Consider the following 26827-nt stretch of genomic DNA (forward strand, 5'->3'; position numbering starts at 1 on the left):
TTATTTCATAGATGAGGAAATTGAGGCACAAGGAATGATATGTAACTTCCCAATGTCAGATTAAAGTCAGTAAGGAAAAAAATCTGAAGTTGATGAATAACATCTGCAGGAAAATAGAAGCTCTTTCTTATTTGATGAACCGCATACGTTAATAAGGTTAACCACATGGCTGGCACATACTGCAGGACACTGTATTTAATCAGGAGACATGAGAGCTGAAGAGAAAGACAATGCAAATTTTGTATTGCTAGAGTACAAGCTCCTGGAAGGCAGTCTGCCTTGCATTAAATGTTTATTCAATTTTTATTTCTAGAACTATACTCTTACAAGTAAGCTACAACTGTGTGTGTGTGTGTGTGTGTGTGTGTGTGTGTGTGTGTTTTATATTGTCTTGTTTTTTACTAGGGAACTGTAAAGACCTGTGTAAACCTGAATAAAGCAAATCAGCATTTGATTACAAAGTGTAAATACACTATAATGTCCATTCCCCACCCCCCGAAAAAAACTACAAAGAACTTTTACAAACATACTCATTGAAAATGTAGCAATGACAAATAACTTTAGTTGCTTTGTTTTGAAAATGATGTAATAGGGAAGTCTTAATGAGATCTTCACGAATCATTTCGGAGATAGCACTTGTTTTTCCAGTCTTCAGAAAGATAAAATGAAGACACAGCATTTGGAGCTTACTGGACTAGCTGACTTTTTTTCACCTCTGGAGTACTGGATTTAAACTGTACATGGCCTCTGTTCAATTTTTAGTGGGCACAGGTCCATGTTCAAAAACCAGCACACATGTGGGAACTATTCCCAAGCAATTGGTGCTGTGTGGTCAGAAATGGGACAAAATTGGCAGTAAAGGTGCCAGAGGCCAGGACACAGGTGCACCGCTGAGACACACACACATCCTAAAATCTGCATATGTTTGAGTCATAGCTAACTCTAGAGACTCTAGTTATTACTCTTCATGAGCATTAAAAAAAAAAAGTCAACATCACCTACTTCTTTTGTAAAAAATCAATGGATATTATGTAACAGCATCAATGATTTTAACATTCTATTACTAAACATTGTATTATTTCTTTAAATCTCATGCCAGAACCAACCCAGACATCCTCTAAAGGAGGAGATACAGAAGTTCTCTTCCCAGGCCCACTCAAAGGGTTCTGGCTCAGGCCTTTTTCCCCATTCCTTAAGAGAAGAGAGAAAAAAAAATTTATTTTCCAGGTAAGGAAATAAGTAAAGTAATAATTTTAGTTGTCATACTTCTTTACCTATCATGACGCAACTGGAAGACAAACTGTAAACATACATCTTCAGTATCAAAATGTAAAAAGTGTCACATCCATCAGTTTCATAGGACTTCTAAGTCAGCTGGTAGTCCTCATCACTGAAAACAGTTTTCTAAAAAGCACTTGGGAATATGCTGACAAGGTTTAGCAATGTGCAGAATATTAAATATCTTTCTTGCAATATACCAGTGGCTCAAGCCTGTCTCTTACTGGGCCACAGGTACAGCTGTGCTAGAAAAGGAAGTTATTAAATATATTAAAAAACTAGAAATATTACCAATAAAGATACCTCATCAAATACATGGTCCCCATTTATCCACAAATAAAATGTTAGGGGTTTAATAACATATGAAAATCACTTTGAATGCAAAAACATCACAAACCCTGTTGATAACATTTAAAAGCATTTTTCCCCTAAGTTCTAATCAATTTTATACAATAGCCAGTACAGAATTTCTGTAAGGAGAGACCACAATATAAGAGTATTGCTCACAGCAAATGTATTGTAACTGTGATGTTGCCCAGGACTAGGAGTAAAACAAGAAGAAACCGTAAAAGGTTATTTCATCCTCAGACTCCTTGGGTTCACATTTGGGCCTACTTTCACTAGGAAAATTTATGTTTCGGAGAAGGCCTGAAATACATGATCCATGAATATTAAAGTACCATAAATGAAGTGAGGAATTTGAAGGTGCAATATACTTAATAGTTTACATTCAAAACATGTTAAATATTTACTGTCACCCAAAATTGGCAATTTGAAACAGATTATTTGGTAATTATCCATTTTTCACTTTCAATTTGATAAAGAATCCCTCGGAGGAAACTGAATGCCACTCTTTAGGTATCAAATAATTTTATTATTCAAATCATTGATATATATTAAACTTTACACTTTAAAAAAAAAAACTTTTTCCCTCCTTCTAAAATATTTTCATCTCAATAGTACCATTTTTCCTCCTGCCTTCCTAGTATTTCTGATCTGTCTACACTTTTACTCTACATATATTAAATATTAGGTAAAGACCTGATTTGAAATGAAACAAACTCCAATCAAGAGAAGGCTGAGAGCAGAAATGTATAGAACAAGAGAGAGTTGTTTTAAAATGTAAAGAATTAACATAAACTTCAATAAAAATATCATTATAAAAAAGTTTTTTAAACAGTAAATAAATTCAGTTATAACTGAACGAAACACCCACACTATTTTGGAAATGGAAAGTACTCTTAGAAGTTCAACCAGTATTTTTCTCCCACTAATTTCATTAATATAATGTCCTTTTAAGTTGATAGAAGGGGTGAGTATACCCACCTCTAAAAGCATTTTTTTTTTCAATTTAAGACACAATATCCTAGTGTTAATTTATATTATGATTTTTTAAATTAAAATATATCTAACTCAAGCTCAACAGTCATACTGAAAAGGCCACTGAAGATGTCATCAAATCATTTCATCACAAAAATTTATCATTCCCTCCAATTCTACAGCATTTAGTATGGTCTAAACACAATAGCTTTGGAAAACCAATTCTGAAGTAATACAATAACTCTGATGTAATTGCAAATTCAAAGGAAAATGTTAGTGCATTCGAAGTTGAGGATGTTTGTACACACTTTTAAAACTTTTTTTTTTTTTTTCCTAACAGGTATAGACTCCCATCAAGGCGTACTGACCTCGAAAAATGAGCTAAAATGAAAGCTGTGTTTATAACGTTGAAATGAAATACTGAGTTCTAAATCTGGTAATTTATCTTTCGACAGCTACAAAGTGTGACACATCAACATTACATTGCCAGATTTAATTTCTGATCTTCCATTTCATTGATAATTGTAACGTTTAAAATCCATAACAATTTATATGAAGTTCTAGTTGGTCAACACTGTGATCCAGTCCTCTTATACTGAAACAATGTTAACTTACTTAAAATCCACCGCAAAATATTCAATTATTTGACAGATGTTTACCTCAAACAGAAAGAATAAGGGATCATTAATGATTCCATTTAAAAAATATTTCATCACGAGTGCTACTTTTACTTCAGATTCATGCAAAATCGGTGCTTAAAACTGGATCATATTTCAATCCAAAAACCAACGCCCGAAGTATACGGATAATTTCCAAGAACAGAAAAACCATAAATAAGACATAAACTCCCCCAAATTCAAAATAAATTACATAACTTACTCTGTTTTCCTTCTTTGTTTGTCCTCAAAGATGTCATTGAGATTGATTGCCACCTGCCCTAAAAATTTATCCAGACCCACCAGGGACCTGTGCATAACTATAAGGAAAAGAATGTATTTCTCTGGATTTCCCTGCATTAGCAATCCAGGTAGCTCGAAAGAGGCCTCCTCCTTCCAAACTGGCTCAAGGGTTTTCTCAGCTACAGAGGTGGAGTACTTTTCCTTGCCCAGCTGAATTATAGTGTATGTGTCATTGGTGCCACTTTTGCCTTTTGGCTTCAGATCTTTGGCTTGGAGCACTGTGACCTGCACGTGGGTTGGAAACCACTTTTGGGCTTGCTCGGACAGCATCATCCTGTCCTGTTTCTCTGCATCCGAGTTCACAAGCACAGGCAGTGCCCCTCCCGGAGGGAGAGCCTAATTCCTTAATCACTGCATCCTAAGGGCACTTAACGGAGACAGGCAGGCTCAGGGCTCCCCGACTTCCCTATGGCTGATGTCAAAACGCTTCGCAGGGGCAGCCCAGGGGCACAGCCGCTCCGGGGGTCCCCTTTCTTCTGGAGAAACACACAGGCCCACCATCACCTGGCCGCGCCGTGCAGGCCTCTGCGCGGACCCCCGCTCCAGTCTCCACCTTCCCCAGGCCTGCGGGCACGTGAGGCCTGGCCACCGGGACCTGGGCGGAGGGCTGTGGGGGTGGAGGGAGCCCCCCTCCCCAATTCTGCACCCCTGGCCTCCCGCCTGCCTCCTTGCGGCCGCGCAGCCTCCGCTGCCTCCGCGCCTCCCGCCCGCCCGGCGTTCGTCCACGGGCCCGGCCCGGCTCCTCCTCCCGACCCCGGTAGTACGAACCGCCGGCAGCTAACGCGGCCTCGCTCCCTCTCGCAAACCTTTCCCTCCTCCTCCTCCCCCTCGCCTCAGCTCCTCCTCTCGGGCGGGGGCGGGTAGCCGGGGGTGGAGTGGAGGCGGGCGGGGGACGCGGCCGCCCCGGCGCCGACGGGACGCGGGGCGGGCCGCGGGCCGCGGGCTGCAGGGCGGCGGGCGCTGGGTTCGGCCTGGCTGGGCCGGCGGCTCCTAACCCCGGACGGGCGGCTGCGGCGGCACTTCCGGGTTGGCCTTCTCCATGTTGGTATCGGGAACGTGAAGGGGCGGGGCCTCGAGGTCAGGGGTCAGCGCCTCCCTGGTTGCCGTGGCGACTGGAGGCACGCGACGCGGGCGCGATGGCGGGGACTCTAGGCCCGGGACTTGATGCTGCTTGGGCCTGGCCCAGTGGCGGGTCCTGGGGACGTGGCAGAGGCCGGCAGGTGAGCCCTGGGGAGGGCTGGGGACCGCTCATGAGAGGAGGTCATCAAAGATCCGGAGACGCCCCTAACTAGGGCGTCTTTGAGGGCAGGGAATCTGTTTTCGCTGTGTCCTGGATTCCCAGTGCCTGGCACGAGCAGGTCCATAAATGGTGTTGGAACGAATTAGGCCTCTTCACTGACCGAAAGCAAACTTTTCTCCAACCTCGTATCCGCCCTTCTCTTTTCGAAAAGCCCGTAAATTGACTGAAAATGATATCTCCCACCCAGACGAAGGGCGATAGGGAAGCAAATAGTTTCCAAAACTAACACGGAGTAGAGATGTAGGGAGGCACTGGGCTGGCATCAGAAGACCTGGTTCCGGCCGCGCCTCTGCCGCTATCAGTGTGTGTGACCTTGGCCGAGTCATTTCACCTCCCGGAGTCTCAGTGTTTTCACTAGTAAAAAAGCCAGTTCTACATCATGTCTAATACTCCATCACGACTCTATGGGCTTGACGTCAAAAGGACCCCCGTGGGGACTCACACTGTGGTAGACTGTGCAGATCGTGTGGAGACCACGCCCCAAACATGGGTTTCGAGTTTTAGGAGATAATACATGTGCCTTTCCTAGCACAATGCGGCGCATAAATCTCCTTTTGCCCCTCTATTTCTCAATGGGAAGAGACACTTAGGTACTAGCCCTATTGCCTTTAATTCTGTCGTGTCTTACCTTCCCAAGGAAATTCTAAGTTTTGGGACTGCCTTGTCTATCATGCAGTCCCTTCATAGTGGCTAGCATGCAGCAGACAATTTATTGAATTACTTAATGCCTTTTTTCCCTTTATAAGACTAATTTTGAGAGTGAAAAAATATGATACATGTAAATGCACGTTTTTTAACTTAAATGGACATAAACATGTAAAGTATCGTGTTTATTATTTTCAAGCGAGGTTTAAAACTTCTCATTCAAGGCAGAATTTTTCATCCCTGGGAGACAGTGTATGAAAAGGCCATGTGTGGAAAACAGAACAAAATCATCATACTGCGAATATAGCATCTGGATCCCAGAGTGCACAGTTGTCAACTTTAAAGAAAAATATTCTTAGGGATTTTTAAGCAGTACATTGGAACAGTCAATGGTAGAATTTCACCAGGATCTCTAGGGAGAAATAATTTGACGCCTGAAACTTACAAAAACCAAATAAGCATCATGAAATCAAATTTAATTAAGTTTAGACTTCTTATACAATACATTTTTAAAAGTCTTCATGTCTCTATTAAAGGTTGTAATTAAATAAACAATAGAAAATGAATTATAATAGTGGATGTGTATTTCTGAGGAGCTTAAATTGTTTGGTAAGCTTTATTAATGATTATAAACTTGTTTACAAGTATCATTTCACTCATCTCTGAAATATAGCCATCTCTAGGGTAGAAGTTGGCAGCAGTAGTTCACAGCAACGCAATAACAATACTCCAGCACAATTCAGAGAATACTCTAAAGGCAAGAGCTGAACAATTGGAACTACTAACCTCTCTTTCTGTAGCACCTAAATTTCTTTTGAGTTTTCCCAACACCTGGCTAGAGCCAAAATTGTTTAGTTTTACTGGTGAAATCAGAAGTTATGACTTAATATTTTTTAAGCCAGAATAATAAAATAACATATTTTTGCCCCTGGGGAAAGCAAATAAACAAACCAAATAAGCTAAATAGAATCTGGGATTGCATTATAAAAAGGAAATGACTTCCTATAGAATGTTTTCCTTTTTTGATTATATTAAGAGAATAAAAACATGACAGTTGAGTCAAAGATATGGTTGGCTTATAGTGAAAAATAATGGCAATTACCTAAGATCTAGGATCAAAGTGCTTCTCCCAAAATGTTTATTGCTTTACAGTTTTAAAAATTTTTACTAATTCTAAGATATACATGGACAACAATTTAAAAAGGAAAGGATTGCATGTGTAAGGACAACATACCAGAATTGAAGACAGTCACTTTTTAAAAAATTGTCCTATGACTAATGATATATCCGGAAATGTTTGGTACAGTTCCAAAATCAGAGTCTTGGGAAAATAATGTATTTTAGAAGGAAAATGCTGAACATTCTAATTTTAAACTGTTACAGTGCCTACAGCAATGAGTAAGAATGCTTTGACCAGAAAGTTAAAATAGTCAATATTTATTCCCCAGGAGTAGAGGATTTCAGAGATGAAAATATTTACTACATGTTGCTCCTTTCAGTCCCATAAGAAGACTTATTCTAAACATTGGGGGAGATTTTCCCTTTGGACAAAGGCATGTCTAAAATCACGTCTTGCAAATCTGTTGCAGAACAGTTATAATGCTCTCATGTTTAAATAGCCCACTGGGTCAAGCATGTTAATGCTCCCATATATATTATGTAATGGATATTAATTATTTTCCAGATGGAGATTCAGAAACATAAGGACAACAAGAAACTTTCCCAAGGTGTCATTACAGTCCTCAGACTTCAGACACACACACACGCACACACCTCAAATATATACACAACTGAAATGTATATAAAATTCATATACATGTACATATGACAAAGCCCCAGAGTTATATTGGAGGGAGATAGATAGATAGATAGATAGATAGATAGATAGATAGATAGATAAAGATAGATCAATCTCCGCGTAACCGTTTGAAAAATGAAAGAGTATTTGGCAAATTGACTTGAAATTATTACGGCAATGAACTAGCATTTGGGGATTTGTGGTAATTTTTTTTTTTTTCATTGCTGAACTGATCAGTTTCTCTTCTGGGACTGAGCAGTGTGTAGATGCAGTTTGTGATGCCCAAGAAGTAATGTGGTATGTATTGTAAAGAGCTCTAGTCTGAAGCCTGGGTCTTAATCCCAGGTCTGCCTATTACTAGATACATTTCTTTAGGGAAGTCATTTTTCTTCTTTGGGCCATCTTGTAAAATGAGACTTTTATAGCAGCCACTAAAGGATCCTCTAACATTTAAAGATTCTACATAGCATAGCCACAACGCAAAGAAGCAAATTGTATTATAATTATCTAACTGAATTTGGTCAATATACTAAAGCAGATTTCCTTTTTATGTAACATATTAATAAAGAATTATCTAATTCAGGAGAAAAAAATTATTTTTCAAGATGTCCTGAGAGCTCTGTCTCCCAAGTAGAGGTAGTTGATAATCACAGAAAGCAAGTAAATATAAGTTTTATTAATAGGTCCTGCATGAGGCAATTGACACCACCAGCTCAAGGTTTGGAAGAAATTGCATGTAGATGCGAGTGGTTTTGAGAAGCCTTGAACTTTTTAATTGTAGTAATAAACATAACTTCCATCTGATTATTTGGAGCTTTTTTGAACTGTGAAAACATGCTGAGATTGGTAAGAATTTATGGAGCAAAATACACATTTGCATATAAGAAGGTTTCGTGGGGGAACATCTTTCAATTTCCTTTTCATAGTATCATAGTATTCTGTTGTATAATTTTTATTTCTGCAACAAAATGCATATTAATGCATAGAACACAAATTGATTTACTTTAACTGGTGTATGGTATTATAGGGTGAGATGAAGAAGCCCCATTTGATCTTTTCTCCTTCCAAAGGACATTTATTTCCACTTTTTCAATTATCATAAACAATGCTGCATAAACATCTATATATGTCTCCTATGCACATATGCAGGGATTTATTTTATTTTATTTTTTTACAGTTGACGATGAAATTATTGGGAGTTTGTGAATGACAGTATGGAATACCCGTGAGCCTGAGTATTAGACTTGAATTCTAATCCTGGTTCTACAAACCAAGGAGTTATAGAGCTGGCAAGCCATATTCTGTCTGTGCCTCAGAGACCCCTTCCAAATCCAGAATTCTCAAATTCCTTTTGTTATATTTACTGAGAAGCAGAGATTATTGCTATTGGAAGAAGATTTTGTGACTACTTTGGTATTTGTCTTCAAATTTCAGTTGTCTCATCATCATGAGTCTTTCTGAAATCTTCCAGAACGTTGCTGCTTCTATGGATTTAGGTGCAGGTTAATAAGGGCTAGAGAACTTTGATTATTCCTGAAAGCAATGATTAGCAGAGTTCCATAAACTTATCATCTTTGTACTTTGTAAACATCTGCTAATTTTTTTATGTTCATTTAAAATCCAAGACTGGCATTATTTTTTAAACAAAGAATGGGGGATTCAGATTATAATGTTTCTGGTACAGCCTGGAATCCATAAAATTTCTGGGATAATATTTCTGGAAATATGTTCATTTAGAGAGCATTAAACTGGTGGGTGGCTGACAAAAACATGTGGTGGTGGTGCTTTTTTCCCCCATGTGAGATCTAGCGTTCGCTGCCTTTCTACTTATTTGATCTACGTTAAACAAAGGAAAGGGCTTTTGTTGTGTTTTGTTTTATTTGTTATATTTTATGTGTTTGATATAAAGCCTGGGGGGAAAAAAATGACATTTTGAGGGATAGATCCAACTCTTCTTGTTCCAGGGCCAGATTTCAAACATTTCTCCTAAAGCAACTTTCAACTGACCTGAACAATATTTTAGTCCATCTGGATATCTGATCATAAAAGCACTTTGGGCTTAGAACTGTGTGCTTATCTTTTACACATTCTGGGTTAGGTCACCTTCAGAGCACCTATAGGTTGTAATATAGGGAAGAACTGTTGCCAGTATGTATTGTAATCATTTTCTGGTTATTGGAATGATCATGGATGATCTGCGTAGCCAAAACTGAGCATAAGATGTTGCTTAGCAATGTATACCTAAAGGAAATACTTCCTTTCAGGAATTATGTAGTATAGTGGACAGAAATCATCTGGCTTAATAAACTAATGTTGTATATGACCTTGAGCAACTTAAAGTCTTCTTTCAGAAAACAGTGAATTTTACATTTCTTCACTCTCCAAACTGGGATCTTGGGTTTTCCAGAGTGGCTTCCCAATAGATTCAAATCAGTGAGAAACTGCATTTTACTGTGGTTTTATTTTTAATCAAGTTTATGCAAAATGAGAAGGTATATGGATTGTGCAATTTGTGCCTATAACTGTGTTCTTTTAACACCGGAAAATTAAGGAAGTTTTTCAAAGAACCCTATTCCAAGTATGAAGTGTGTGGCATGAATTTCTAAGGTAGGTTTTGCCCAGATCACCTTTATAATTTCGATGGTCTTTGTTTTCCTTTCTGTCTACACTTGGACATTGGGGAAAAAAATGGAGCAAGCTAGCTTTGTAAAAGTGAAGTCATCTGAATTAGGCACCTCAGGAATCAAGGGCTTGTAACGCTTTCTAAAACAAGATTTGCTGCAAAGTTCCTTGGGTAGAGACACTGAACACTATTGAGTATTCACCCTGTGATAGATTTTTGTCCCCTGGGCACTAATAACAATGTGACCTTGGGCAAATTATGTAAACCTTCCAAATTTAGGTTTCCTCATCTGCAAAGTGGGTTGTTGGGAAGATTAAATAGGGGAATCAGGTACGACTGCAGAGAGGGCCTGACACATAGGAAGTGCTCAGAAGATGCTTGTTGCTGTTGGCTTGATGATGTGTCCCTTCTTCTGCAAGTACTTTCCTCTATCTGAAGGCAAAGGCTACACAGCAACTGGTCTGGACTCTTCCTCACCAAATAATTAAGGATCCTGAGCTGTGGCAGGTGCCCCTCTAACCTAGCAAGTGAGAACCAGCAAATGGAGACCCTGAGTTATTTTTGTTTCAAGTCAAACTCAATGTTATTGGACACTCTTTCTAAACAAAAGTAACATAAAATAAGCCCTTAATAGTATTTCAAACCTTCTTTTAAAATTTAATAATGACTTTCTAGGTATCCTTTTAACAACTTTATAAAAATGAATCAGATCCTTGAGTTGAAGAAAAATAACTCCTTACATTATATACCTATAAGTAGCAAAATTAGAAATATATGTAGTAGATCATATACCAGGTAGTATTTTAATATTCTAGATTTTCACTTCAGAGGGAATTATGATAAATTTAAAAACAAAAGTATAACATCCTGTGAATATTGTAACAAATATTCTGCTAACTAGTGTATCCATCCTCTGCTTCCCTTTCCTCTCCCTCTCCTCCTTTCCCCTCCCTTTTTTCCCCTTTCCCCTCCCCTTCCCTCCCTCCCTCCCTTCGTTGCAACAGAAATGTATTTCTCACAAGTCTGAAGATGGGAAGTCAAAGACCAAAGTACCAGCAGAATGGTTGTCTAGTGAGGGCCCATGTCCTCCTAGATGACAGTCTTTGCACTGTGTCCTCAAGGGTAGAAGGAATGAGCCAGCTCTCTGGGGTCTCTTTTATAAGAGTGCTAATCCCAATCAAGAGGGCTCTGCCAGGGGCCCTATCTCCCAATATCATCACCTTGATGCTAACCAATATTTTCTAACTTCCATTTGCTACTCTAATGTTAACTTTGTTATCTCAATTTTAATAATAATAATAGCTGACATTTGCTGATGACTTGCCTTAACTTACAGATGTTAATGCATTCATTAACATCTCAATCTCATTTAATTTGAAAGAGATAAAGCTACAGCCAATACACACATTACCACTTTTTTTCCTATCCTGTTACAAAGAATGTGAGGTTGTGGGAGAGCTCTCTTTAGGCATTGCTCACATCAGGACACTTGAAAAACAGATCCTTCATATCCTTTGGACAGCTCTTATACTTCAATTGGCTTTAAGCATTATCAGAGCATCCTTAACATGATGTCAGGTCCTAACACTGCTTCAGTGAAAGCACAGAGACAAGCAAAAGATAATTGATCTCTTTTGTGCCGCATGACATACTTGATGAGCAGCAGCATATACTGTGGTGTTTGGCATCCATAAACTGCAGAGAAATTGAAATGTATTAATAAACTTTATGCATGGACAAAGAGTGACCTAGGATATCACTGAACTCTTCTGCCTTCATAACCAAAGGTCAAAATGGTAATAGTCTGTTCCTTGTAGAAAAATGTTGAGTTTTCATTCAGTGAGATCAAGACTGACCCACTAACTCAACCTACAGTAGACACTTGCTGGAGAATCGAACACAATAATGCATGTAAAATCGTTTTATAAACTAAATAATTTTACAAATATGAAATTTTATTACGGTTTTAGTCTTGTATCTATTAAATGTATACCTATTAGCATGCACACTTTTTTCTTCTAGCATCAAAGGTTGCTTAAAATAACAGCGGAACATTTAAAAGCAAGAGAATTCCAATTTACTGTCATTCAAATTATGTTAAATCCAACTCAACTTTATAAGCGAAGGAACATGTGAAGGATAAATAAGAGTTTGATAGTTAAGAAGACAAATGTGTGCAGATAAATATATGTGATGGTCAAATTGATTATTACAGGACAATGTACTGTATTAATAAAACAGACTAAGTTTAAATGTATTGTGCAATGGCAAACCTAGTGCCTTCTTGGAAAAACATGCCTTAACAAGCTCATGTGGTTGTAAGATTGATAATATCTTGATAATAACTTAAGTTTTTCTTATTCCTAGTAATTGCTGGCCTCCTTATGACCTTCCTTCTAGTTTCAAGCAGTAGCTAGGAGAGCTAGACTAACTTTTAGCTCCAGAGAAGCGAGGCCAAGGCATACAACAGAGTCACTTCTCAGCTTTTCCATTTCAAAGTAGACAACAGGGGAAGATATAACAAAAGCCAAAATGTGTGCAGTAAAGAAAAAATTGGGGAAGAATGCAGTTAATGAAAGACACTCCACAAGGATTTCACTGGACAAAGTGAAGGATAGGGAGCTTGTAAAGAAGATCAAGATAGTTGGACAGGTGGAATGTCTCCAAGACCTTTCCACTCACCACCCCACTTGTTGAGCATGGGAGCTGGGCAAATTGATGATAGACCATCCAGATAAATTTTGGCATCTAAAAATAAATGTCACTTGCATCTTGTTTCTCAAGAGGGACCTTGAAAGTGAGCAAAGTCCTAGAGCTCCCTAATCCCATGCACCACATTGACTTGGAGCAGCAACAGTAGCAGAATAGCAGAGCAGGGGGACTCAAGGCCAAGATGGTCTTGATACAGGCAACTCCCTGAGCCTCCTGCCATCACAGAGGTACCTGAGAACCTCCAAAAATTTCACTTCCCCCTGCAAGGTGAGAAAATAACTGAGAGACGGCTGATAGACTAGGATCCTTCAGGTCGGGATTGGGAAAATGCAGAGTACATGGATAAAGAACCAGGGACAGGCCATGATGGGACCTACACCTATTACTTCATATGACTTGCTAATAGGAGTCAATGCTGACAGCCATAGACCCTCCTGGGCTTCTCCCTGGGGCCTCAATTTCAGTCCAGCCTTCAGAACTTAGTTTTGGTCTCAGGGAGAAGGATAGGGAGATGGAAATTTTACCTGAGTTTAAAAACCTGAATTTATGTAGATATGACATTTTCTGGCTACGTTTTGACAAGAGTAGAACTAGGGGAATCAAGATAGAGATTGTGTTGAGTAATAGGGAAATAGAGTTACAGTTCTTGCCTGTCATCTGAGTATATGGCCTGAAATACTGTACCTGCTACATACATTGTAAGCAAAGTGAGGTCATGGCCACAGCCCAAGAGTTTGAGGAGCCTTCTGTAATGTGATGAGATGGTCTTGGGTCCCCTATACTATTAGCTTGTGGTGGTACATTAGGACTAAATGTTCCAGATGCATTAACATAAACCTGAAGTGATGTCCTTAGTGAACCTGGTCTTAGAAATTAAGAGCATTTTGGTTGGGTGACCTACCAACAACATACAGGGAAAAGATGCAAGATCTTGGTTGATTCTCACTGCAGTAGAAATTGATATTGTGGTGTAGCAGCTTGTAAAATTAATGCAAATTTGAGATGAACTAATAAAAATATAGTTCATGAAGGTGCCCCAATACTTGCCCTACCTCTCCTCTCCTGTTACAGTAGATCACCCATCTGTGTTCCCATCTGAGGACTCAGGTATTGGACTTCATCTCTTCTTGTCTTCTCAAGGATTTTGCATCTGCCATTATCCTTTCTCCCTCCTGCATCCTCTCAGTTGTTTTCTTCTCTACTGGATCAATTTCATCAACCTACAAATATTATCTAGTATTTCTCATATTAAAAAAAGAAAAAAAAAACTTAACTTGCACATACACCCCTGCACCTTCTCCAGCTACCTTTCTGTTTCTTTTTAGAGCAAAACTTATTGAAAGACTTGTTCATATTTACTTTCTCTTTCTGCTCTTTTTCTCTCAAATATACATCAATCAGATTTTTGTCTTCACCCCTCTATGGCTACACATTGTCACAGTCCATATCTTATTTGGCCAGTTAGCAGCACCTCACACGATTTGTCATTTTTTTTTTTTATGGACTAGGTAAAATCAGTGTTTACATTTATAAAGCAGGACATCTTCAAGGTTTGGATTGATGGCCTGTTCTATTGTAATATTTGGTGTATTGTAGATCAGTGTCATTATGATACTTGGTGATAAGTAATAAAGACTTAACCCCAAAGCTGGCTTACTATGCTTATTTAATGTATTTTTAAAATTATATTTAAAATATATTTTCTATTCATTCAGTGCTTCCACTATAATATTTATTAGAAAACTTGAATGAGCTGCTTCTCCAAAAAGCATGATCGCTAAAGAGCACTTTTAATTTAATAACTTTAACAAGGGATTTGAAGCTGGGACTTCAGGCATAAATATTTGAGTCTTGGAACTTTTCTCTGGTTTTGTGATATATATAATAACCTATAATTTTATACACATAATATGTAATATTAACATACATACTATATGTAATTTCTATGTTTAGTATTATAAACTTACTAGAAACAAATACATTATAGTATACATTGTGTACTATTATAAATATAATTCAAATATATAACAATCACAAACAATATATACTAATTATGTTATAGGCATATATAGTTAATATGCTGCATTTTATACATATGTATATAATTTATACATATGTATATATTCTTTGGCTGCAGAAACCTGAGACTCATACCAGTTAATTTGTTTAGAATGGTTTTGTTATATTGATATATGTGGACCAAAATTGAGGTATGGAATTTCATGGATATTTAAGCCTAGGAGTCAGTCCTGGGCTAGGTGTCCTGGAGTTTAGCTGGAGTTTGAGGGGTCTTGGCAGCAGGAATTCACGACTTGTACAGGTAATCCACTCCTGACGTGCCTGGCTGCTTCTCCCTATGTCTCCATCTCCTCACTGTCACCTAGTACTCTGTATTTTGTCTCTCTCTCCCAGTAGTAGTTACTGCCTACTCCTGTTCTGCTTCCTCCTCTTAATGCTCCCTCTTCTTGCCAGGATTTCTTGTGACACTGACTTACAGCTTTTAGCCTTAACTTCCATGATTGAAAGGAAGCATCAGCTTTTCTTGATGCAAGACATATCATAGCAGCTCTGGCTCCGTGACCGTATCTGTGGTTGGGTGAAGGGAGAGAGCTAGGGCTCTGAGGTCTGCATAGATTTCCCTTTACTTAGGGATGTGGGCGGGGCCAGTTCACATGGATGGAGCTGTCGTAGGCAGATGCGATGACTGGCATATAAAACATATTAAAACACAATCATTGAAAGCTTTTGGTGTGGTTCAAATTTCAGGGTCAAGCTTCACTTAAGAACAAAAATGCATTCTACTTCTCAGTTTAAATGAAATATAGTATTCAAAATCACTAAGTATAAGCTCTTATAACATAGATGTTGTATGATAGAAGCATATATCACTCCATTTTTTTCTATATTAACGTTTGTAGATTTTTTCTTTCAATTGTTGGACTAATAATGACTTTGCAAATTATAATTGCTAATATTCTCTAGAGTGGAAGGCTTTTCACATCACCTTCCAGTATTAATACCAATTTAAATTTTTTAAAAAACTGAGTTGCATTTGGAATTTCTGGATTTTTCTGTTTGTCATGCAAATATTCAGCTCTGTTCTTTTTATGATAATATGAAATAAAGTAGTTTCTCACAGTAACATTGTAAATCATTTGCTTTCTATTACATGCAGCTGGTTTTGTTACTATAATGATTTTCTATGAGTGCATATTGCAGAACACATAAGATGCAATGTGATATTCCTTTATTCAGAATTTGTATGCAATTATTGTTTGCCCAAAAATAATGAGAAAATTTGGAAATATAGTAATTTATTGTAATACATTTATTTTTAATATGTATCTACACCAAGGGAAAAAATCTAACTTAAAAAAAATGACATGCCATCTTTTTTTGTTATATAGACTAGAGTTTTCATCTCATGGAAAATTCAGAATCAAAATCAAAAACAGCTGAGGTAGTTACTTGGGTGCCTTCCTTCAGCTTATTCAAAAGAATATAGGATGAACGGTAAGAATTAAGTAAACCACAAATTATTTTGGAGTGTCTGGTTTGTATTATAAATAAATTTTTCACTGCTGGTTGTTTTTTCAAAAATATTGCCTGTATTTTTGATATTCATTCCTGTGATCTAATGTAAACTCTGTCCTACCAGTTTGGTGTATTGGTAGTTCATGATTAAATTTTTTTTTATTACACTCATATGTTATAAATATTTCTCACTCTGCTCTTTTGAATCTCTCTAAATGGCAATAGTCTTTAAGACATGTCATGGAAAATGTTAAGAGAAATGTCCCACTTTTTTGTTGGCACATATTAATTTCACACCTTGAATGGAGCCTAGTTTCATCAATAATGAAGCATCTACTTTTCAGATGCTGAATTAAAAATTATTTCATTATTAAGAAGAAACAACAACAGCAACAACAAAAAGTAGAAGCAACAACAACAAAAACAGTCAAAATGAAGTGTCACTGTGGCATCAATGTTTTGTTCCTTGTTGGTCTTGACTAGAATTTTAAAAGACTTGTTAGTAAATCTACATTTGTAGTTTAATGAAATCACAGTAGGTTAGATTTTGGTTTTAAAGTATAAATGTTTGTGAACCTTTTCTTATATACTTAAAAAAATACTCATATTTTCATTCCTAACTACAAAGGTACCATCACTAATACAGTGCATTGCATGTAATAGGGAAGAAAGAAAATTACTAGTTATTGCCTGTGTGCCACATATGTTAGTAGTGTGTTTAATTCTCACTGCAGTGTTCCGTTATTAATCTCATTTTCTCAGTAGTTCCTGTGGCTCCATAGAAAGGAGCACAGAGTTTGTAAGAGAGGGCAGAGTGGGGCAACATTGCACCAAGAAAAGGTTTTGGAGGCAAGAACTGATGGAGAGGGTGATCCCTTAGGAGTGAGACATCAGGTTGGGCATGGTGGCCCACATCTGTAATCCCAGCACTTTGGGAGGCTGAGGTGGGCGGATCACTTGAGGTCAGGAGTTTGAGATCAGCCTGGCCAACATGATGAAACCCCATCTCTTCTAAATATATATATATGTGTGTGTGTATATACATACATATACACACACACATACATACACACACACACACACACACACACACACACATATATATATATATATATGCTGGGCGTGGTAGTGGGTGCCTGTAATCCCAGCTACTTAGGAGGCTGAGGCAGAAGAATCGCTTAATCCCAGGAGGGGGAGGTTGCAGTTAGCCAAGATCATGCCACTGCACTTCAGCCTGGGAAACAGAGCAAGACTCCATCTCAAAAAAAAAAAAAAAAAAAAAAAAAAAAAAAAAAAGAGTGAGACATCAGTGATGGAGGGGCCAGCATGATGCTCACTATGACCAGCAAAAGCCAACCCACCATCTACACAGGGGCCACCATACTGGTGGAGATAAGAATATATGGAACTAGCTAAAGCAGCAAAATGAAAAAGCACCCCTCCACACTGCTGACAAATAAGTAACCAGTTACCCAAGAAGATCCTTTTTCCCTGGAAGTGTTGGGTGTTCAAAGGAAGTAGGGTCATCTCAAACCAAATATGCCCTCCACCTCCTATCTCACTCCCATTTAAAGAGAGGACCAAGCTACCTCCCCATTCCAAGTCCCTTGAGCCACACATGGACGGTGAGGTAAGGTTGGGCGAGTGCTTTCGAGAGGATATAAATTGAACTTTGTAAGCCTGAACAGATATGTATGTGTTTTAATTCCAGTGTGCTTAGAATATTATGAAACCTGTTGAAGGTATTGTTAAGGGATGTGTCTACCATAAACTCTCGTAAAGATAAAACAGGAAAATCTGTAGATCAAGCGAAGAGAAGTTTATTAGATCTGCGGAGTCTTAGTGGTACTTCAAAGTGGGGGAATCAGGAAAAGGTGCTGGGACCTCGGTTGGCTGTTTTAAGGTGTTGCAAGGCAGGGGCGGGAGTAACGGGATGAACTTGCGCAGTGTGACATAATAGCTTTAATCAGTTTAAAGCAAGGCTAGGAGCTTGAAGTCAGTCCTTTGAGGAAGGTGCTAGTCTTAATCTGTGAACTGTTTAGTTGACAGCTTACCTTCGAGAACTGGTTTATAGTTCTCTCTTTCAGAACAGCCCTTTTCTGGATCAAGCAGCCATGTTATTTTGCTTGGTCTCAGTATTGTTGAACACAGGGAGAGAGAATTATTCCTGTTTTCAGTACTGTTTTAACGTAGGGACAAGAAATTATAAGAGTTTTAGCTCTCAAATGAGAACAGCAGATTTGCCCAATTCAATGCTAAAAGTGGTGATTGGACAAAAATAAAGGTCTTTTACGTTTATACCCCCACTTCACTGAGACTTTGAGATAAATAAATTACATTATTACCTTTATTTGGAATTGGAAGCTCAAATAAGCTAAAAATTTGTCCAAGATCACAAAATGAATAATGGATGAGTCAGAATTCAAACTCAGCTCTGTGTAAGGAAAATCTGGCAGAGATATTTGCTGCCCCACTGATTACCTGTGTTGGTACGATCTAACTTTAAAGTCTTCCCTTCTCATCTCCCCCCACGTCCACTACTCCCAGGAAAGCTTAACCTTTTTTCTTAATAGAATTTTGATACAATTTATTTTTTCATTAAGGGCTTAAAACAAAAACATGCCCTTCACATGAAGCATGTTGGTACTTAATTACATACTCTCTTGCATAGTTCTTTGTCTCTTCTTTTCAAAAATATTGAGAAAAGCCGGAAGTGCTTCTTACACTTCTTTTGTATCTCCCAGCACTTAGAGATGCTAAGCACAGAGTAGAGGCCCAATACTCCATTTAATTGGACTGAATGTTTGCCAGCCCTCCAGTAACAATGTACAGAATTTTAGCTACTATTTAAGGCACAGTTGCTCTGCCAAATATTTGTTGTGAAAAATAAGCAAATATTTCCCAAAATGTTCAGGCAAGCATATTACTACTGCAAACACATTTTTCACTGCAAAGTGTTTCTCTTATTTTCATATTTATATGTATGTATGTGTGTGTGTGTATATATATGTGTGTGTGTGTATATATATATATAGTGGTGTCTCAACTGCATCAGAAATAAAGATAAGACTATAGAAACAGAACAACTGGCATTTCATTTCTATGTGTTAAAGATGGTTTTTTCAATCCCCTGACCTGTAAAAACAAAGACAGCAACTCAAGAAATAGTGGAGGTTGTCCTCATATATATTTTTATTTTTTAAAAAATCATCTCTTATATCACAGGGTATGGAATAGAAGTGGAGAAAGGTGAAGGGCATTTGTTTTCCCAAGAATGTTCTCTATAACCTTCCTGACTTCCACAGGCCACCTTCAGACTGCCATTCTCTTATTCTTTAGGGCCACCACAAAGGGTCATGTAACTTGATTTTTCAGTTGGATAAAACTGTTAGCAAATGGGGACCTTACACAATGTTACTTCCTGAGGGTCCCACATTCATCCACCATTTTGATGAAAATGATTCACTTTCAATAAGATTCTAAATTGTTTTAAGATTGCACAACTGAGCACAGGTGGCCAGTGGTCACTGGTGCTTTCAGTGGTTTAGATGATTCAGGAAACAGTGACAGACTCTACTGTCACCATTGGGGTGGTGATCATGATCTGTGTTTTCTTTGGGAAGGGAGAGAAGCAGGTAGAGGTAGCTTTAACCACTAGTAGCCGGTGTGTCGTCCCTGGTAAAAACATCGATACAAAAGGGGTATACACATTTCAGACTCGAAAAACCATCTGTTGTATGCTTCCAGTGAAGATCAACTAGCAGATTTGGAATGGAAAATGAGGCATTTACTTTAGGCACAAATGCCTTGATTTGAAATTGCCTAGATCATGTATGCTTGGTGTTTTTGTGGTTGTCACTGAAACGAAAGCAATTCTTCGAATTATTTAGCAAATAACTTTATCCATTTGACTAAGTTAATAGACTCATTGTCAAACATCCAGGAAATTCAGAAAATATTCAGCTTTGCATAAGGATAATTTTCAAACCTTTGAGCCTCCATGGGAATAGATTCTACCTGGTGAGTGAAGTGTGCACTTCACCCTCCTGCTGCTCAGATGGGACTCTTCACCCCTCCTTCCCACTACCTCTTAAGCCTTCTCTTTTCTTTAGTCTTTCTTTTCTCTACCCACCCTCTACTTCCTACACAAACTTATTTTGTTTTTCCTAGTTCAGAATGCTCTGAGTTGTGTAGACAAAACATTTTATTGTTTGATTAAAATAACTTCTTTTATTCAAGGTCACATTCAAGTTACTGCCTACAATGTTGTTATAGTTTTTCCTTACATATTTATACCACCTTTGGAGCTTCTATGTCTAAACTATATCCTTTAAGGAAATAAACTAAAATGAATTTCTCTGAGTGGGCTTTGAATGAGCAAGAACTTGTTATTGCAGAACCTTCTAGGCCACTTGACTGTCACAACCTCCTCAGGTGGGATGGCTAAGAATGTTTAAATACAGAAGCTCTGCAGGGAAATTTCCTCTAACCATTTGACGCCTAAGAAAGAACAAACACCTAGTGTCTAAAGAATGTTACCTGTCCTTCAGCTCTTATCTCTGTTTGGTTTTCAGGGAGTTGGCTTCCAGCCTGATAACAGATCTCGCCCTTACCTCTTGACCTAGCCTTCTGGTACCAGGTCCCTGTTTTGTGCCTTCTCAGTGCCCACTTTCTTCTTTTGTCTTCTTGTTTTGACCTTGGTTCATTAACCTCATTAACTCAGGCTACACAAACCTCTAGCAGAGGCCAGCCACACCCCTCAGGCATGAGGCTGCCCCTCCTGGTCTGGCTGCTGGAGCCCTGCTAACTGGGAACAGACACTCTCCCTTGGTTCCATCTTCCTCAGTAAGCCAGAGTTGAGTTCAAGTAGGTTAAAGCATTACATTTGTAAATTTGTAAAGGATCAAGTTGTGAAAAGCAGGGCAGTCTTGTTCTTGGAGACTTTATTAGCCAGTAAATGCAATATGATACATTTATAGGAGTGAAGACCCAAGCTTTCTGAACTTCATTGAGCCAGAAAGATGTGTTTTATTTCATGGAGTTTATGGAATGACTACAGCATAGGTAAGCTTTTACACAGCACCACATTGACTTGAGGTAATCATAAAATAAAAATGGGCAAGGAGACCCTTCAGGTCGAAGTATAATTTATATATACATTTACCCAATCCAACGCAATGACCCCATACCATCTGCTTTTAATTTTTGGTTTAATTTTTAAGCTCATTTGTTTGCTTTTTTGATGTAAAAGAAGTATGATTAACCCTTTTTTTTTTTTTTAAAAAAAGGTACTTGCTGCTTTCCATAAAACTTGTATTATAATAAAATGCACTGACTATGGTAATGCTCATATCAGCAAAAAGTGACACAAGATAGCATTAAAAAGTCCTTCACTGTGACAAAATAAATCAGAATTGTGTGGTAAACCCTTTACAGCTTGTTATCATTTTGCTAAGAAAATAGAGCTACTGGCAACTTTTATATGGGGAAGCTGAACATAGGCTAGAAAGGTTTTCCAGATGATGCTAAAATCCTCAGCTATATTGATGCAGGTCTTCTATTTCTTGTTATGTCATGAATTTTGGAAAATAAACCTTCTGAGAGGGAAAAGGTAAACATTTTAGGACTGGAATGAACTCATATAAACTATCAAGAACAGATAAGGCATATAAATAGCAGGGTTAGAGAATTGTTAGATTGATGATTGATAGATAGATAGATAGATAGATAGATAGATAGATAGATAGATAGATAGAGATAGAAGTTTCTTGTTAATTTTGAATCTTTTTTTACATTTATCATAAGCCAGAAAATTAGCTCAGTTAGTTAGTTGAAAGGAAGGGCACAAAATAATTTAGGTGGTTGATTTTTAAAAAATATTTATTAATATTTTTATTATTCAACTGCTTTTTCCATTTAGAATGGCAAAGACAAAGGTAATACTACTTCATTTATTTCTGCTCTCATTGTACATTTTCAGCACACATGAGCCAAACAAATCAAGTCACACACACACAGCATGAGTCCCTCTGACTCCCTCCTATGTCTTGCCAAAGAAATGATGGTCAAGAGTTGGATGTGCATTCAGTCTTTTCTATTGATTTCACGCATATGTATACATACCTGTACATATATTGTTTACATAACTAAGATCATAATTTATCTGTTATGCTTCAACCTGTTTTTCACTCAATATGCCATGAGCTCTTTTTAAACACGTCACCTTTTTTTTTTTTTTAAACTGGCTACATAGAATTTCATAGCATGGTTATATCATATTTCAGTTTTCTATTATACTACATTTATTTTCAGCGTTTCGCTGTTATAAAAGTGCTACAATGAGTATTCTTGTATATTACTTTTAAAAAAGTGACAGTGTTTCTCTGGGATAGCTTCCCAGAAATGGGACTGCTGAGTCAAATAGTCTTTTTAAAGTCTTATAGGTTTGACTAAATTGCCTTCCAAAAAGCTTATTTATCTTTTCATTAAACATATAGGCATACCTATTTTCTCACATCCTTGAAAGCTCCTGATATTATAAACATTTTTGTTCTATATTTCCAACTGTGTGAGTGGACATTTATATTTCATTATTGTTCTAATATTTATTTACTTAATTATATGGTCAATTTTGTGTTTCTTTATTTATTTAATAATTATGTTTTTTCCTGAATTGCCTATTCCATTTTTTTGTACATTTTTCTTTGGGGTTGTTTTTTCTTTATTGACTTGTTGATGCTTTTTATGTATTTTGAATATTAAGTCTCTGTTAAATATGTGTCAATATTTTCTTCCAGTCTGTTGCTTTCTTTTGAACTTTATTTCTGAATCCTGTTTTAGCATGTAACAATATTGCTAGCACTTAAAATTTCAAGAAAGCAGCTAACTAACTGTTTGTTCAGTTCACAAATTATTTAATTAGTTTTCATTTTACTTATTTATTCAGTTCCACATTAATTATTATTTAATTAATTTTTAAACATAAGCTTGAAATTTATTTTATTCTGAGTTGACAAAAAGTACCTTTTAATTTTTTTCTCTTTATTTTAAATGTGTCCTTCCCTTTAGAATGCTATTTCATATTATCACTTTCATCTCTTAAATTTTGTCTTTTTTTTTTTTTTTTTTTTTTTTTTAAGAGATAGGGTCTCACTCTGTCACCTGGGCTGGAGTGCAGTGGTGCCATCACAACTCACTTTAACTTTGAACTCCTGGGCTTAAGCAATCCTCCCACCTCAGCCTTCAGAGTAGCTAGGACTACAAACACACACCACCATGCTGGCTAATTTTTGTATTTTTAGTAGAGATGAGGTCTCACTCTGTTGCCCAGGCTGGTCTCAAACTCCTGGCCTCAAGTGATCCTCACACTTCAGCTTCCCAAAGTGCTCAAATTATAGGCATAAGCCACTGTGCTTGCCCAAAATTATGTCTAAGTTTTATCTTCATGTATTTAGAGGAAATTATATCTATTTTTGGCATGTGAAAAGGTACCCCAAATATGAAAAGTTTACTTTAGCGCCTGTGGCACGCAGACCCTAAAGTGACCCCCAATGAACTCTGCTTTTTGGTGTCCACTCCCTTGTATAACGCCCTCCCTTTGAGTGTGGGCAGGACCTATGACTTGTTTCTAACCATTAGGACACAGCAGTGGTGATGGGATATCACTCCCATGATTACATCACATTATATAAGGCTCCAACTCACTAGCTCTCACTCTCATGCTGCTCATGAAGAAATAAGCTGGCCTGTTATGAGCTGCCCATGGAGAAGTCCATGTGGTAGGGAACAGTGGGTGGCCTCTACAACCTGAGGGCCTCAGTCCTGCAACCACAAGGGGATGAATTTTGCCAACAATCTGAAGGAGCTTGGAAGCAGATTTTTCCTCAGTCGGATCTCCAGATAAGAATGCAGCTTAGCCAATACCTTGATTGTAGCTTTGTGAAACTCTTAACAAAGGATCCAGATAAGCTATGTACAGACCCCTGAACCACAGATGCTTTAAGGTAGTAAATGTGTGTTGTTTTAGCTGCTAAGTCTGCAGTAGTTTGTTACACAGCAATAGATACCTAATATAAAACCCACATTTGAAATAGACATCATTAGGAACAAAAATAGTGAGGACTAGAGATTGAATTATTAGTTCTTTGGCACTGTAAATAATCATGTTAGAAAAATGTGCTGTGGAGTAATACATATAATATTATATGATACAGAAAATGCTCTTGTTTTTCTAGCTCTTAAAATGTAGTTTCAATATTTTGCTGTTATATTATTAATGTAATAGAGCAAATCATTATAAACTGGGGAAAACTATTAGATCAAGCTTTAAAACTCCTGGAACTATATTGCATAAAACACCTAGCATAATTAATTATGAGTCTGGTTATTGGAATTTTACCTATGCAGACACTGAAACAAATACAGCGTCTACTCTAGAGCTTTCAAATGCACAGTTACTTATATGTTTCATAAATGAAGATCTAAGTGACTTTAAAAGTGAGAAAACAAAACCTTCTGTTCAGGAGGAATTTCTGAGTCTTCCATCACCATCCCTTCTCTGCCTTCCCCCTATTTGCAGTGGTCACTTCTGTGATTGTCTTTTATTTCACATTGTCCTTCTTTTTCTGTCTTCACTTTTTCCTTTTGCTCACCATTTTATGTAATCCATACATTGAGGTACTGCTTTTTTTTTTTTTTTAGGGTATTGACTAAGGATTCAACTTTAAAAAATGTAATATCAAATAATTATTTGGTCAGACTCAGTCGTTTTTCAGATTCAGCATGGTAAGAAGTTTGATTGTTAAACTGCTCAAAGATAAATGACTTTATTTCCTCGATAAATGACTTTATTTCCTCCATGCGCTGCAGACTCCTCTGAGACATGTATTCTGGTTCTTAGCTGTATCCCTTTACAGTTGATTGAGTATAATGTGTTTATTTCAAACTTAATAATCATTGCCTTTTCCCAGCCTTCATTCTTGTCAGTTTTGATATGAGGCTTCTTTTCTATAGAAAGGTCTAGCCAGTGACTTCTATGCCACTTGACATCTTGGTCCTCACCATTTCCAGCTTTGCCAATGTTTGCAGGTATCTGAATAAATTTCCAGCTCATTTTCCAAACTTCACACAGCACTTTTCACTTTCTACTTTGCTTCATATTTCTGCACCTGTCTTACCTTCTATTATTAGAAGGCAGAATCCCATACTGCTGAGGACTGTGCTTTGCAAATAATAGGCCCTGGATAGATGACTAAGTGAAAGAAAAATTATTAGAATTTTTAAAGCACAGTTAATATGCTTTAATATGGATTTTGGATTTCAGAAATTGGTAGAATTATAAGAAAAAATGGGGAGGGGTCTTAGAATTTCCAGTTTTAAATTTTGCTAAGTAAATTTAGACAATCATTTACTATCATCATTATTTCATAAAATGCAGTGCAAAACAAAAATAGGGTTTATAAATGAAGTTCCACATGCACAAACAAAATTCAGAGGACATAATGTCAGGATAAAAGATTGAGCTTTTCTTAAAATTGATAGATCAACTTTAAAATGACTAGTATACTCTGTTGTCCTCTTTTCTCGTTTTGCAGCAGACAGCTGAAATCTTTGTGCTGCACTAGCAGAGTCTATGTGTTTTAAAAATCACTGAGCTAGTCTAACCTTTCACTCAATACAATTATCCTCTTTAAACCACCATGGGTAAGATCTGCTTGTTGTATATCCAACTGTTGGAAAGCTTCCTGTCTCTTGCATGTGACCAGTAGTGAGTGGGAGAGAACCAGGTGGACAGATTCATGTAGCCAGCATCACTATTTGATGCAGAGCTGTTCCATCACCACAGAGAAACTCGCTGAGGTACCTCTTTACATTGTACATTTTAAATCATTTATTTTATTTAAACAGACTTTCAGAAGGTGATGGATGGGATATTCTGAGAGTTGGAAGGCGGGCTTTGAGCCACAGAGAGCCACTGCAACATTTGAAGATTCTGGTGATGATGCTGACTGCCTGGCCACCTAAGAGGAAGAAAGGTTTGCCAACCCTTCTCTCATGCTCACAGTCCATCTCCCATCACCTTTCCCCCTTTTAATGCCCTTTCCCTGCTTTTTTTATCCAATAAATCTTTACTGAGCACTATTATGTCTCTATAAACTTAGAAGCTAGGGATGAAAAGATGGAAAATGAAATCCCTGCCATCCATGATTTTCAATTGAGTAACAAGACAGAGACCTACACAATGAGCCACATGCAAGGAAAGGGATGTAGTGCCACAGAAGCATTGAGAAAGCAACTGATTCAGACAGGACAATTTTTACACGTGAAGTGACATCTGAGCTGTTCCTTGGAAGAAAAGGGAGAATCAGGAGAAAGGGCGTTTAAGCAGTGGAAACAAAGGCTATAAACACCGGGAGTGAGGAGCGTGCCCTGCAAGCATGGCAAGTGGTCTCCTGCATTAGAACAGAGGGTTACAGGAGGGAATGTGGCTGGAGAGATAGGTGGGGGCTGGATCACAAAGGGCAACAAACGCCTTGCCAAGGAGTTGGGGCTAAGCAGTTGGAGGCCATCAAAAGATTTTAAGTAGGGATGTGATATAATCACATTTTTTCCCCTAAAAATAAAGACAATAAAGACCATTCTGGAGTTAGTGTGGAGAA

The 26827-nt window shown here is 37.7% G+C and overlaps 2 protein-coding genes across 13 annotated transcripts in view; one reads left to right on the top strand and one right to left on the bottom strand.

Moving 5' to 3' along the window:
* RAB11FIP2 (RAB11 family interacting protein 2) overlaps positions 1-4615 on the bottom strand; it is a 41968-nt gene extending 37353 nt beyond the window's left edge. For 4 of the 6 annotated variants that reach the window (XM_050803979.1, XM_050803977.1, XM_050803978.1 and 1 more), the window contains exon 1: positions 3478-4359. In XM_050803979.1, the coding sequence (XP_050659936.1) occupies positions 3478-3830 (353 nt within the window). In that variant the 5' untranslated portion in view covers positions 3831-4359. Of the gene's footprint in view, positions 1-3477 lie in introns of all 6 variants that reach the window. The other 2 variants (XM_050803976.1, XM_050803975.1) reach the window with 1 other exon arrangement.
* Positions 4616-4671: 56 nt separating this feature from the next.
* The window catches only part of LOC126962694 (protein CASC2-like), a 162396-nt gene continuing 140240 nt past the window's right edge, over positions 4672-26827 (top strand). For 6 of the 7 annotated variants that reach the window (XR_007728768.1, XR_007728772.1, XR_007728771.1 and 3 more), the window contains exons 1-2: positions 4672-4777; positions 26076-26203. Coding sequence is in view for 1 of the 7 variants with exons in the window: in XM_050804018.1 (XP_050659975.1) it covers positions 4722-4777 (56 nt within the window). In the remaining 6 variants the exon portion in view is untranslated. The remainder of the gene's footprint in view (positions 4778-26075; positions 26204-26827) is intronic. The other variant, XM_050804018.1, reaches the window with a different exon arrangement.

This window comes from Macaca thibetana, chromosome 9, assembly GCF_024542745.1.
Source record: "Macaca thibetana thibetana isolate TM-01 chromosome 9, ASM2454274v1, whole genome shotgun sequence".
NCBI classification, from domain to species: domain Eukaryota; kingdom Metazoa; phylum Chordata; class Mammalia; order Primates; family Cercopithecidae; genus Macaca; species Macaca thibetana.